Below are 12,324 nucleotides of genomic sequence, written 5' to 3' on the forward strand. Positions count from 1 at the left end.
TGTGTATATTTAACATATATAAGCGTATACATAAAAAATTATTCTCTTGAAAGGAAAAAAAAAATAGTCTTAATCTTCGAAAGATCGGGTAGAATCGGGAGACATCAGCATCATTATTTGTTTATCTAACGTCAAGGTAAATTACGTAATTTAATCTAGTGAACAATTTTAAAAAAGATACAAAAACAAAACGAAAAATTAAGTGTCAGTGTCAATTTTGACATTTTTTTTCTGTTATTTTTGGAGTTGAAAAATAAACATAAAATTAAATAGAACAACATTTTTATCCTTGTATACACGCAAGCAATTGATCGATTGTCCTGTCAGACAAAATGTGTCACTTATTTTAACAGTCGTTTTTTATATCTTGTGATTTTATTTTTGAATATTTTAATTAATAACCACCATTATAGTTTTATTAAATTTATTATCATAGATAAAGTAATATGACAAATTAATGCGTATTATTAATTAAACGCTTGATAATAATATTTACCATTAATACGGGTCAAATTGCATATTGTTTTGTCGATTATTATTTTAAAAAATTGATTTGCAAAAGCAAGGTTAGTGATTTCACCATTACAGTGAATTACTTTAGTGACTTAGTATCAACTGTACTACGTCATTCTATAATTTTTTTATCTACACAAATAAAATTTTCATCATTGTGCAGTATAATACACAACAGTTCATATATATTAAATAAGTGGCCTAATTGAAAATTGAACGCAGTAAATAATAATAGATCCAATTAATAAACATATGTATAATAATACGCTAATTACAAAATAAATTTATCTGACTATAACCATTAATATTAATTTATAGATACTTTATTTGATAAATAAATAATATTGACTATTAATTTATAATATAATAATAAATTTTGTTACAGGTTTATTTCTATCATTGGTTGGTAGTTTTTTTATTTATTTAATTTACTGCTGCATCAATAACATAACAGCTTCACAATGAGCTGCATTAGGTGTTGTTTGTATAATACGAGATCTTTAGTATCTGCGAATCATGTTACACATCATGGTAAATTGTTTTTAAAAGAATTATTATTCTAAATTATAAATAAAAATAGAAACAAATAATCCAGTTTACTAAAAACAAATTTAATTTATTCTTTAGTGAAAAAAATAGTACGAGTTGTCGCAACAAGATCATTAGCAACAACTAGTGTGTTATCAAAGGCACCTAGTGAACCAACACCACCTAATAAAGACATTGGTAATACCGCGGGAAGTAATGGAAATGGAAATGGAAAAGGAGGTGGCGGAAAAAAAAATACATTGACATGCCCGAAGTGTGGGGATCCTTGTACACATGTTGAAACATTCGTATGTAAGTTTAAATAATTTAAAATTTCAATTTTTATTAAGTAACTCATTTTGGATAAATGTCAAAACTAGTAAACGTAAATCATACGTTTTTACATGCTAATTGCATATTTATATATCTATATCAGTATATAATATTGATAACTTACAACAACCTCTTCATTATTTGTTCATTATGATTATAAATTAATGTAAATTTTATTGACTGATTAAATGTCAACAAGCTGCCTAAAGAATTGACTAAAATTTTATTTTTTAATACAAAGTTTTGAAAATTAATTGAAAAATTTTCTAAATCAATCAATTGAATAATTTTTAAATGATTAATGAGTATAAAAAGAAAAAAGAATGTTTTTTAGAAAAACATTAGAAACAAATTACATACAAGTAAGCCTCCATTATTATTTATATATTTTTTTTTTTTTTTGTATATCAATTATTACAATTTATTTAATCAAGTTTTTATAGTATTTAAAGTTAATAACTTTTTAAAGATCCAGAAATATTACTACAGTAATTAATTAATTTTCTAATCAATTTTAATTCTGTCAAATCGTGTAAATCATTTTGAATCATATCTCTTAGGGACATTTAACATTGTGAAATCATTTTTAATCATTTTGTTTAATAAGGTTAGTTTAAACCTTGATCCAAATTGAGTAAAGTGAGAAATCAATTCATCCTTAATTATGATGAAATTGAGTATTGATTTATGGTATACTTGAAATAAAATAAGGAAAATTTTTGTTTTAATTATCATTAGATCATAATTGTTTCATTAATTGATAAAGTAAATTTAGTCAGACTTGACTTTTGTTCTCGTTCGATTGACCTGGGAACTATTAGTACATTGATTTAAAATATACTGTATCGTTGGATATTGGTAGTTGCCATTTATTTCTATAAGTATTAAGTTTCAAATGAATAGTTACAACCATTATTATTATATTTTATTACTCTTCAATCTTAGCTTACAATAATTTAAAAAATTAACTGAATTACAATATAACAAGAGATTTAGAACATCAGATATACAAAAGATTAAACATCGGTTTATAAATATATATGATTTACATATCACAGTTTAGTATTGTCAATTTTGTTAATTAGTAAAATATTAGTATACATTATTTAATTATAATTACAGCAGTCTTATACGATTTAAAAGGAGAAAACCCCAATAGATATTGCGTTGTAATTCATTTAATTTGTTAAATTACTGTAAGCTAAGCTTGAAGAGTAATAAAATATTATAAGAATAGTTACAACCATCAAGGAATAATATTTTTTTAATTTTACTACAGCGTCAACGAGATTCGTGAAATGCGAAAAGTGTTCCCATTTCTTTGTGGTACTGTCGGAAATAGACTCAAAAAAAAGTCTCAAAGAAACAACAAGAAGTGATGATTCCAAACAAGGATTTTATCGGAAACCACCACCTCCTCCAAAAAAGGTAATAAATATCTCAATCACTTATCAGCAACAATAAATAAATTCATCAAGTGGCACCATTAAATTTATACTCGAAATTTATTATAAAAAAATTATTACTTACTCGTTTATTTTCAATATTTACAAGTCTGATGCGCTTTGAGTAGAAATGTAATAACGCTTGTCAGTTTACTAATTTTACAAATATTAATTCATTTTTCAGATATTCGAATACTTGAATAAGCATGTAATAGGTCAAGAATATGCTAAAAAAGTTTTGAGTGTAGCAGTATACAATCATTATAAGCGTATTCACAATAATCTTCCACCTCAGAATTCAGTGCAAGCCAGTTCAAGTCAAGTTGGACCTCAAGAACTCAACTACCCGTTTACTCACAGAGGTCTTAAACCGCGTAAATAAAATTTATTGTCCTTATAAACATTAATTAATCCTTAATAATGATTCCAACTCCTTTGCACAACAAAATGTTTATAAACACAAATTGAAAAAACAAACAATACAAAAACTAAAGTACCATTGTCTTCATTACAGATCTACTTCACGTATCAAGCTTGGGGAATCCATTAAGTGTTGGTTTCCAAAATCCATCAAGTAATAATGATCAGCAAAAAGCAAATGCAAACCAATCAGTTCCTGGTTCAGATATTTTAGACAGTACACAACATCAATTAAAATTGGAGAAGAGTAATATTCTTCTATTGGGCCCGACTGGATCAGGAAAAACCTTATTAGCGCAAACAATAGCCCAGTGTTTAGATGTACCCTTTGCAATTTGTGATTGTACAACTCTCACTCAAGCTGGGTACGTTGGTGAAGATATTGAGAGTGTAATAGCTAAATTACTTCAAGATGCAAATTATATTGTTGAAAGAGCGCAAATGGGTATCGTATTTTTGGACGAAGTAGATAAAATTGGCGCGGTACCCGGAATTCATCAGTTGCGTGATGTTGGTGGTGAAGGTGTCCAACAGGGTATGTTGAAAATGTTGGAAGGTACTATTGTTAATGTACCAGAAAGAAATAGTTCTCGTAAATTACGTGGTGATACTTTGCAAGTTGATACAACAAATATATTATTTGTTGCGTCTGGTGCTTATAACGGCCTTGACAGGCTTGTATCACGACGTAAAAACGAAAAGTATCTAGGCTTTGGTGCTGCACCAGCTACTGAAAGCCCAGGTAGAAGAGCAGCAACATTAGCTGATATTGCCAATATGTCTCCATCAACTGAAGATGACAATAAAGAAAAAGACATTTTATTGAGACAAGTTGAAGCGCGAGATCTTATTGATTTTGGAATGATTCCCGAGTTTGTCGGAAGATTTCCCATTTTAGTACCTTTCCATACACTTGACAGAAAAATGCTTGTAAGAATTTTGACTGAGCCTAACAATGCAATGGTTCCACAGTACCAAATGTTGTTCTCAATGGATAAGGTTTTTACTTTTTATTAATTATTATTTTATATTATTATTAAAATATTAATTTTTGTATTTTATTGATGATAGGTTGATTTGACATTTACGAGTGACGCTCTAGACGCTATAGCAGCACTTGCAATGGATCGGAAGACAGGAGCTCGAGGACTCCGTGCGATAATGGAATCTCTTCTCTTAGAACCTATGTTTGACGTTCCTGGAAGCGATGTTCTGACGGTTCATGTTACTGAAGGATCTGTTCGAGGTACAGACAAACCTCAGTATATTAAAAGAGGTGACTCAACTGAAGAAGAACAACAACAACAAGCACACGCACAACATGTGAATAATTGAAATTTACAACGTGAGGTAATGCCTCACGTTAAATAAATTTTCTTTTGATAAATAAAATTACGTGCGTACTTTATAGAATGAAATTTTAATTCTAAAATTGTAATTCATTTTTAAGTCCTTTACGACGCAAATTGAACTATTGCGTATTTCCAGTGAATTGAATTCAATTATATACTTTATTTTAATCAGGAAAAATTATCTTTTTTTTTTTTTTTAAATTATCATTATATTATGATTTTTATTATGATTATTATAATTAATAATTGGTATTGTTAATAAATAAATTGCAGGTGCGTTTAGATAAATGATAATTATTTGTAATATATTGTAAATAGCATTAGAATAATAATAGAAATTTTAAAAAGTATACAAGAAAATATTTCCACATTTATGTGAACAAAATTTAATCGTTTCTGCTGATGTTAATGCTCATCTAAAAATATTTGAGTGACTTAAAAATAAATTTATGAAAAAATGATATAAAAATAAACAATTAAGTATAGTATAAACATTATATCACCTTGTGGATCATTTTTTTCTTTACTAATGAACGAATTTTATAAAACTTAATGTCAAAAAACTAGCAAAATAAAATATGTTTCTTATTATATATGAATATATAATATTATGAATACATTTATATAATATTCTATATACTTAATTATTTTCGAATTTTCACTGTGATATTAGATACAAGAAAGTGATCTTTTATTTCTATCATCACAACCAACAAAATAAAATAATTTAATTAACCAATTAAAATAGTCTAATTAATATATGACGAAATTAAACTAAATACCTTTCAGATATTTTAGTTATATAAAGTTATCTCCAACTAATTGTTATTATAATAGACAATTTTTATTGTATAATCGTATATTTATAATAAATGATTATGAAAAAATTACATCAGAATAGAAAGTAGATTTAAAACATATTCCTTTTTTGTCTAAGTTATTCAAATTTCAATAAATGAACTAGTTTTAAAGATTTTTATACTGAAAGTTTATGTTATAAATATCATTCAAAGTATATGTGTTACTATCATAAAATCTTAAAGTAAAAATACTGATTTCAGACGCTATTTCTGGAATTTTTTTACTTTATTTTAATAAATAAAATATAAAAGCAAAAGTCGTATAATTAAATATTATTAATTATATTTATAATTTACGTATTTTTTTCATACAGTAGAAAAAATGGTAAATATTCAATATTTTTAATTAAAAGTGTTTTTTTTTTATAAGAAATTTTTAAGTTTTTGAACGCGAATTTAATTCGTCTGAATTAGTATTTTTACCCCAATTATTATTATTTTCTTTTTAAACTCATTTCATTATTAAGTTAATTAAAATACAAAAATGTTTTTCAAAAATTTAATTTTTAATTGCTATTAGAAAAAAAAATTAAATATCATCATTAGTTATCAATCAATCTATACACAGCATTTTCTATAAAATAAATTAATTAATAAATTTCACCATAATAAATATTTTGTGGAGTTTTAACTACTTTTGGTTTGCTCTTAAACATTGTTCCAATTTCTGTGAGGATATATTTAGTTGCTTTTAGGACTAAAAAATTTATACCAAATTGTAATACAAGAGCACCAAATCCTTTATATAAACCTAATGCCCCCTCAGTACTTACAATTGTACGATAACAATCAATAGCTCCACTGTATCCCGTTAAAAGGGGCATAACACTTCGTCCGTTATCAAGATTATCAATAATAGTTCGAGTGCCTTGTAGATGAAGTCGATGTACAATAGTTTCAAGTGGATAAAATATTACGTCTGCTGCACACATAGATATTAATGTTGAATGTAATTCAATATCTTGCATTATTCCTTCAGAAATTATGTCTCGACTATAAGCTCCCTGAAATAATTTATTTAACCATTTATATTAGTTTTTTAAAATTTTGTTTAAAATAGGATAAGTGTGAGTATTACTGCGGTTTTTTCGGTAGGTCTTACTTCAAAAGCATTCTTATTAAATTTTTCAAAAATAACAATAATTTTTTTTTTTTTAAACCAAAGTTTGACTCATTATTGACTCAAAAAAAAAATCAATAGTGCGATAAACTAATATTTTCTTTAAATAATAAGCATTTAAAAAAAAAGTTCATATGCATGTATTACTGCGGGCATAAAATGAGCTTGTCTCTACTAGTACGTGCCAATTACTGCGAATGATCCGATTACTGCAGATGAATTTCAATGATAAGAAACTTCGGGATCATATAAGAAATTAATAAAATACGTTTGAAAGATAATCATTTGTTTAATAAAATGACTAGATTAGAACGTATTCCTCAAATAATTTGATTTCATATCAATTAATAATAATGACCGAAATAGTGATGTATAACATAATAAGCAGAGTTTTTATAGTAATTAAAAAAATTAGCTTTATCCAAGAAACACAAATCTTGATTTAAAAAAATCATTTTGAATTTTTTTAAATCAATCAGAAAAAATTTTGAATAAAGTTACATTCACTTAATTTAACGAAAATTTCTTGGTTTAAAAGTTTTTCTGCTTAATTTAACACAAGTTTTTTATTATAATGACCGCTTGTATTTTTTATCAACTTTGATTTATTTGTTTTATTTTTTATTGATTTCTGTTTAAGATTATTTATTTTTAACTAAGAGCAATTTTAAGGCAACTTGAACTGTTAATTGACATGCAATATTTTCGTTTTAGGTCAGAATATATGCATTTTACACCCGCAGTAATTGGTAGAAATACATACAAATAGACGTGCTTCTATTACAGCGAATTATTGAAACCATTCGCAGTAATACAAGCATGTTCATTTTTTTGGTACCAATTACTGTCCTTAAATAAATAATATTAATTGATCAAAATTCTATTTTTAATGCATAACTGATATTAAAGAAGGGTTATCTTACTTTTAAATGCAAAAAATTTTTAATTTGAACCATTTGATGTAAAGGCAAAGATCTTTTAGTAGCACCTTTTTTCGTACAGAAACAAAAAAGTTATTGTTTACTACCTGTTAGGCATTTAATTTTAATTTATTAATAACAAATTGAATAATTGTTGTACGTGTAAAACTGCTATGCAAATACTTTCTTGAAGATTTCAATTACAAAAAACAATTTTTTTTAATTCAAAAAGCTCAAGTACGATTTATTTATAATTGGAAAAAAAAATCCGCAGTAATATCCACACTTATCCTAATCTATATTTTATTTATAAATTTTATTCTGATTTTATTAAATATTTCAAGAGATTAAAAAATTTTATTTATCGTAATTTATTGATATAAAAATATGAAAAAAAAACTTACAGTTCTTTCTTGCAATTTTCTATCTCTTAACCACATCACTCGACTAACAACACTCCTTACAATCAATGCAAATAAATATTTAGCAACTCCATAAGTAACGTGTGGAGTAAGAAGTGCATAAATTGGAATAAGCCTGCCTTTAGATCCTACTTCTAATAATCTAATAGCTCCATCTCGAAATATGTCGAGTACCCCAGGTTTCTCAGATGCTATCTCCGATTGCACTGTTTCTACCAGAGATGCTGAATAAAACGGAGCGACTATTCCAATTGAAACACTAAAATTAAATTAATAACATAAATTGTAAATGATTAAAGTCTAGTTAACGAAGTAATGAAAATAAAAACCTTCATTACCATTTAAGTAGTAAATGTTGTCCAAAAGCTTTCATAGAGCTCTCTCTGTTGAATTCTCTGTAAGTCAAATGAATAATTAATAAATAAACAATAAAAAATATTGTGAATTATTTGTAAATAATACACACTTTGGCCAAGGAGTTAGTTTAGAAATAACATCTTCAACAGCTGCTGATAAACCTCGTACCAACAAAACTGAACCAATACCTTTCCAGAGCGTACTCAAACCTTGCGTTTGATGTAATCTCACTATCACAGGTATCAAGGTTATTGGCACTAAGTGGTAAGTTGACGATCTGGGATTTACTTGACATTGTCTTCTTAAAACAATAAAGGGATGAATCAAAAGATTCTCTGTTATTAAACTTACTAAGCCACAGCCAGCTCCTATAGATTTTTTTATTGCAATATCTGAAATTAGAAAAAAATAACTAACGTTAGAGTAGTTATTGTTGATAATTAAAGACACTGAAGTTAGCAGACGTCTAAAAATTTTTGATTTTTTTATTAATTAATTTACAACTAAAAAGATATTTTTAAAAAATTGCACTTATAGTTTTTATGAGAATCAATTTAGCGGATAATCATTCATTTAAAAAATTCTTTTAACAAATAAATTACGGCAAAAAAAATAAAAACAAAAAATTGACATCTAGAAAATTAAAAAAGTAAAAAATGCAATTTTTCAGAATTAATTTTTCGGAGCAAATTTATTTAATAAAAAAAAATAAAACAATTATAATAGTGACAGCTAACTTTAATGTTAGAAGTTTTTTACATGTGAAATTTTTCCTTTTAATTGTTTAATTGAAAGTTTTTCAATAAAAAATTTCTAAAAATTTTGAAATGTCGGCTAACTTCATTTTCATGATAACTATTGTATCTTAATTAAAGATTTATATAATAAACTATATAACATTAAATAATTAATTATAAAGTATAGATATAACAATAAAATAAAAGAACCTTGTTATGACCTTACCATTGTCAGTTGATACATCTTCAGTTATAAGAGGTAATGATGTTTCTAATGGTAATGGTCTTAACATATCACGATTATAATCTTTTTCTGGATCATCTTCAAATTGTTTTGGATCTAGCGGTCTACCTCTGTAAACTCGATCAGTTCGTTCATAACCTGACATACCTGCCATATTTGTGATGATGTTAAAAATGACTTTAATTTCAATAATTTACTTGAATAATACATTGACTATCAAGTCAAATTTTTTTATTTAATATTCTCACACTGTCAAAATTTATTTCTTCATTAAATTTATATATTTCATATATGTAGCTAGGCTATTAAAAATACTGTGTACCATATCAATAACATTTTCACCGCCGTTCAACTTCAATGTTTAATGCTCTGTGTATACCTATATAAGATTCAATGTGTATATGCACATATACTTATATAACACAATGTGTATGTCGACAATGTAAATTTTATTTTTATTGTTTTTAAAGATAGGAAGATGGCGTGATATTTGATTTATTTGTTAATTACTGAGGAAAAACCTTTTTTTTTTTTTTTTTTTTAAATATTACTTAATAATATTAACTACACAGCCAGTTTATAACCGTATGTATCGGCTTTATAACTTTATCAATCAAATAAAAACCAATTTTTAAATATTGTTTTGCAATCTGTAGTGACTTATTTGCTTGACTGGCCAGAAGGACCTTGCAAGATCCAAAATAAAATATATTTAAATACCATATGAATTTTAAACGTTTCAATAAAATAATAAACATTTCTATAAATGAAAGTATATGAATTAAAAAATTAATAGAAAACTAATAACACTGAAGTTGACAGATATTAAAAATTTTTTTGGAATTTTATAGCAATTAAATTATTAAAAAAATTTGATTAAAAAGTTTCACATGTGAAAATTAAATGACATTAAAGTTAGCTATCACTTGACAATTAAAAATTTTTTTAACAAATAAATTTGCTCCAAAAATTATTTTTAAAAATTGCATTTGTAGTTTTATTTAAATTCTAAATGTCAATTTTTTTTTGCCATAATTTATTTGTTACAAAAATTTTTAAATTATCAACTATCTGCTAAGTTAATTTTCATGAAAACTAATAAAAATTACAAGTGAAAATTTTTAGAAGCATTTTATTTTTGTAATTAATTTGATGACACTGAAGTTGACCGATATAAAAATTTTTTTAAATATTTATAGTAATTAAATTATTAAAAAAAAATTTTATTAAAAAGTTTCACGTGTAAAAATGAATAAAAACTACAAGTGAAAATTTTTAGAAGCATTTTTTTTATTGTAATTGATTTATTAAAAAATTTTTTTAAATTAACAGCTGATCAGCTACTATCATCGACTACTAACTTCAATATTGTTTTATTTGTTAAAAAAATTTTTAAATTGACAGCTGACCGCTAACTTTAGTATTATAGAAAACTATCATTTATATAAATAGCAAACTCATTAATTTTTCAATAATTAAATAAATTTAACATATTCACTTAATAAAAAAATTTACTATAAGAAGTATTTATAATTTTGAAAGACTATAAAATGGTGAATTAAACATAAGGATTCATTTATTGATAAACATAATAAAAGTAAATGGCAACAATTTTTTGGATTATCAAAAAAAAATGGAATTTTTATTTTAGGAAAAGCATAAAAATGGAAATTCGTAGAAATGGCAATATATGAAAATGGAATTTGCATTCAATAATAAGAACATGAATTGAAGAACCCTGGTCAAAAAAAAAACCATTAATTTTTATGATACTCAAATTGAGAGACATTTAATAATTTTTAGAAATATTTTAGCAAATATTTTTTCACAAGATAAATCAATTAAAAAAATTCTATCTTCAAAAGCTACAAAAAATTATAAATGCAATTTTTTGAAAGTTATTTTCTAGAAATAGTTTATTTTTCAAGAAAAATAAAAAAATTTTCAAGTGTCTGCTAATTTAAGTGTCATTAATTCTCTCTATTTATATACTAAAAATTGGCAGTAGCGTTACAATCGAAAATTCTCGCAAGCGCTCATTAAAAGAGGAGTTTGAATATATCACAATTTGCTTTGTCAATCGTTATAGTGCCCAACAAGTCATGTTGGAAGCCTAAAGGCTCGTTGCAGTTATGACAATCAAATTTGCTCACCAGGACTTTAATAATCTAGCGTGAATAGTGTTCAACGGACTTTGTGAGCGGTCCCTATGGAATTCAGAGGATCTCCGGCTCTTCATGAGTAATCATCGGCTTGTTCTCGTTCCAGGATACACTCCAGGATAAGGATTCTTTTGACATTATTTTTGTTCATTAAGCAAATACTAATTAATTTTACAAAATTAAAATTATCAAGCATTCATAATTTTAATGATTTTTTAGCTCAAATTATATGAGGCTGAAATTAACAAACACTCGACAATTTTTTTATTTTTCTTGAAAAATCAACTAGGCATAGAAAATTGTTTATAAAAATGTCATTTATAATTTTTTAGAATTTCTAAAGATGAAATTAAAAAAAAAATTTTCTTGCTATAATTTGTTTGTTAAAAAAATTCTAAAAATTATCAGATGTCTCTCAACTTCAGTGTCATCAAATTATAAAAAAAAAAAATCTGAAAAGCAGTTGACACACACAACACACACTGTAACAATTTTATTGTCTACACCACCGGAAAATTCCTAAATATCTTACTGAGAAATTTTTATATAATCATACTTTCATACATTTTGCGGACATTTGAATGCAAGCATTAATAAATCAGAAATTCAAGTGTAAAGTAAAATATTATCCAGACCGTAGCATAAAAAAACGTATGAAAAGAAATGTTCATTTATGTTTCATGCGTCAATAATATATAATTATTTATGTATTATTGTATTACTTATATGCTATTTATTGTAAAACAAAAAAATATCTATAAAATAACATTTGATGAAACTTTTAATTTATTTTTAATTAAAATTCTTTACATAAAATTATGAGGAATTATTAAATGAAATAAATAGCTGCTTTTCCGAAAAAGAAATGAATTATATAAAATACAAGAAATAACGGAATATATATGGTATGG

General features: G+C 25.2%; 2 protein-coding genes across 6 annotated transcripts; one reads left to right on the top strand and one right to left on the bottom strand.

Moving 5' to 3' along the window:
* The first annotated feature begins 35 nt into the window (after positions 1 to 35).
* On the top strand, positions 36 to 5,410 carry Clpx (Caseinolytic protease chaperone subunit). Of its 5 annotated transcripts, none has more exons than XM_074250972.1 (7): positions 36 to 136; positions 899 to 1,044; positions 1,141 to 1,353; positions 2,654 to 2,802; positions 3,004 to 3,193; positions 3,334 to 4,238; positions 4,311 to 5,410. In XM_074250972.1, exons 2-7 carry the CDS (start codon positions 975 to 977, stop codon positions 4,572 to 4,574), a joined length of 1,791 nt encoding a protein of 596 aa, XP_074107073.1. In that variant the 5' UTR covers positions 36 to 136; positions 899 to 974; the 3' UTR covers positions 4,575 to 5,410. The 5 variants fall into 5 exon arrangements, with proteins under 5 accessions (XP_074107073.1, XP_074107078.1, XP_074107075.1 ...); XM_074250977.1 differs by having other exon boundaries at positions 3,004 to 3,181; positions 4,311 to 5,408; XM_074250974.1 differs by lacking the exon at positions 36 to 136 and adding an exon at positions 199 to 566.
* A 199-nt stretch (positions 5,411 to 5,609) lies between these two features.
* On the bottom strand, positions 5,610 to 9,615 carry LOC141532573 (mitochondrial outer membrane protein SLC25A46). Its single transcript, XM_074250978.1, has 5 exons — positions 9,234 to 9,615; positions 8,380 to 8,662; positions 8,252 to 8,308; positions 7,896 to 8,172; positions 5,610 to 6,455 (listed from the first exon to the last, which is right to left on the bottom strand). The coding sequence occupies exons 1-5, from the start codon at positions 9,403 to 9,405 to the stop codon at positions 6,042 to 6,044; spliced, it is 1,203 nt and encodes a 400-aa protein (XP_074107079.1). The 5' UTR covers positions 9,406 to 9,615; the 3' UTR covers positions 5,610 to 6,041.
* Between the last annotated feature and the right edge of the window lie 2,709 nt (positions 9,616 to 12,324).

Source organism: Cotesia typhae, unplaced genomic scaffold, assembly GCF_013202065.1.
Source record: "Cotesia typhae breed Kobodo isofemale line unplaced genomic scaffold, CoteBio_Ctyphae contig_65, whole genome shotgun sequence".
Lineage (NCBI taxonomy): Eukaryota > Metazoa > Arthropoda > Insecta > Hymenoptera > Braconidae > Cotesia > Cotesia typhae.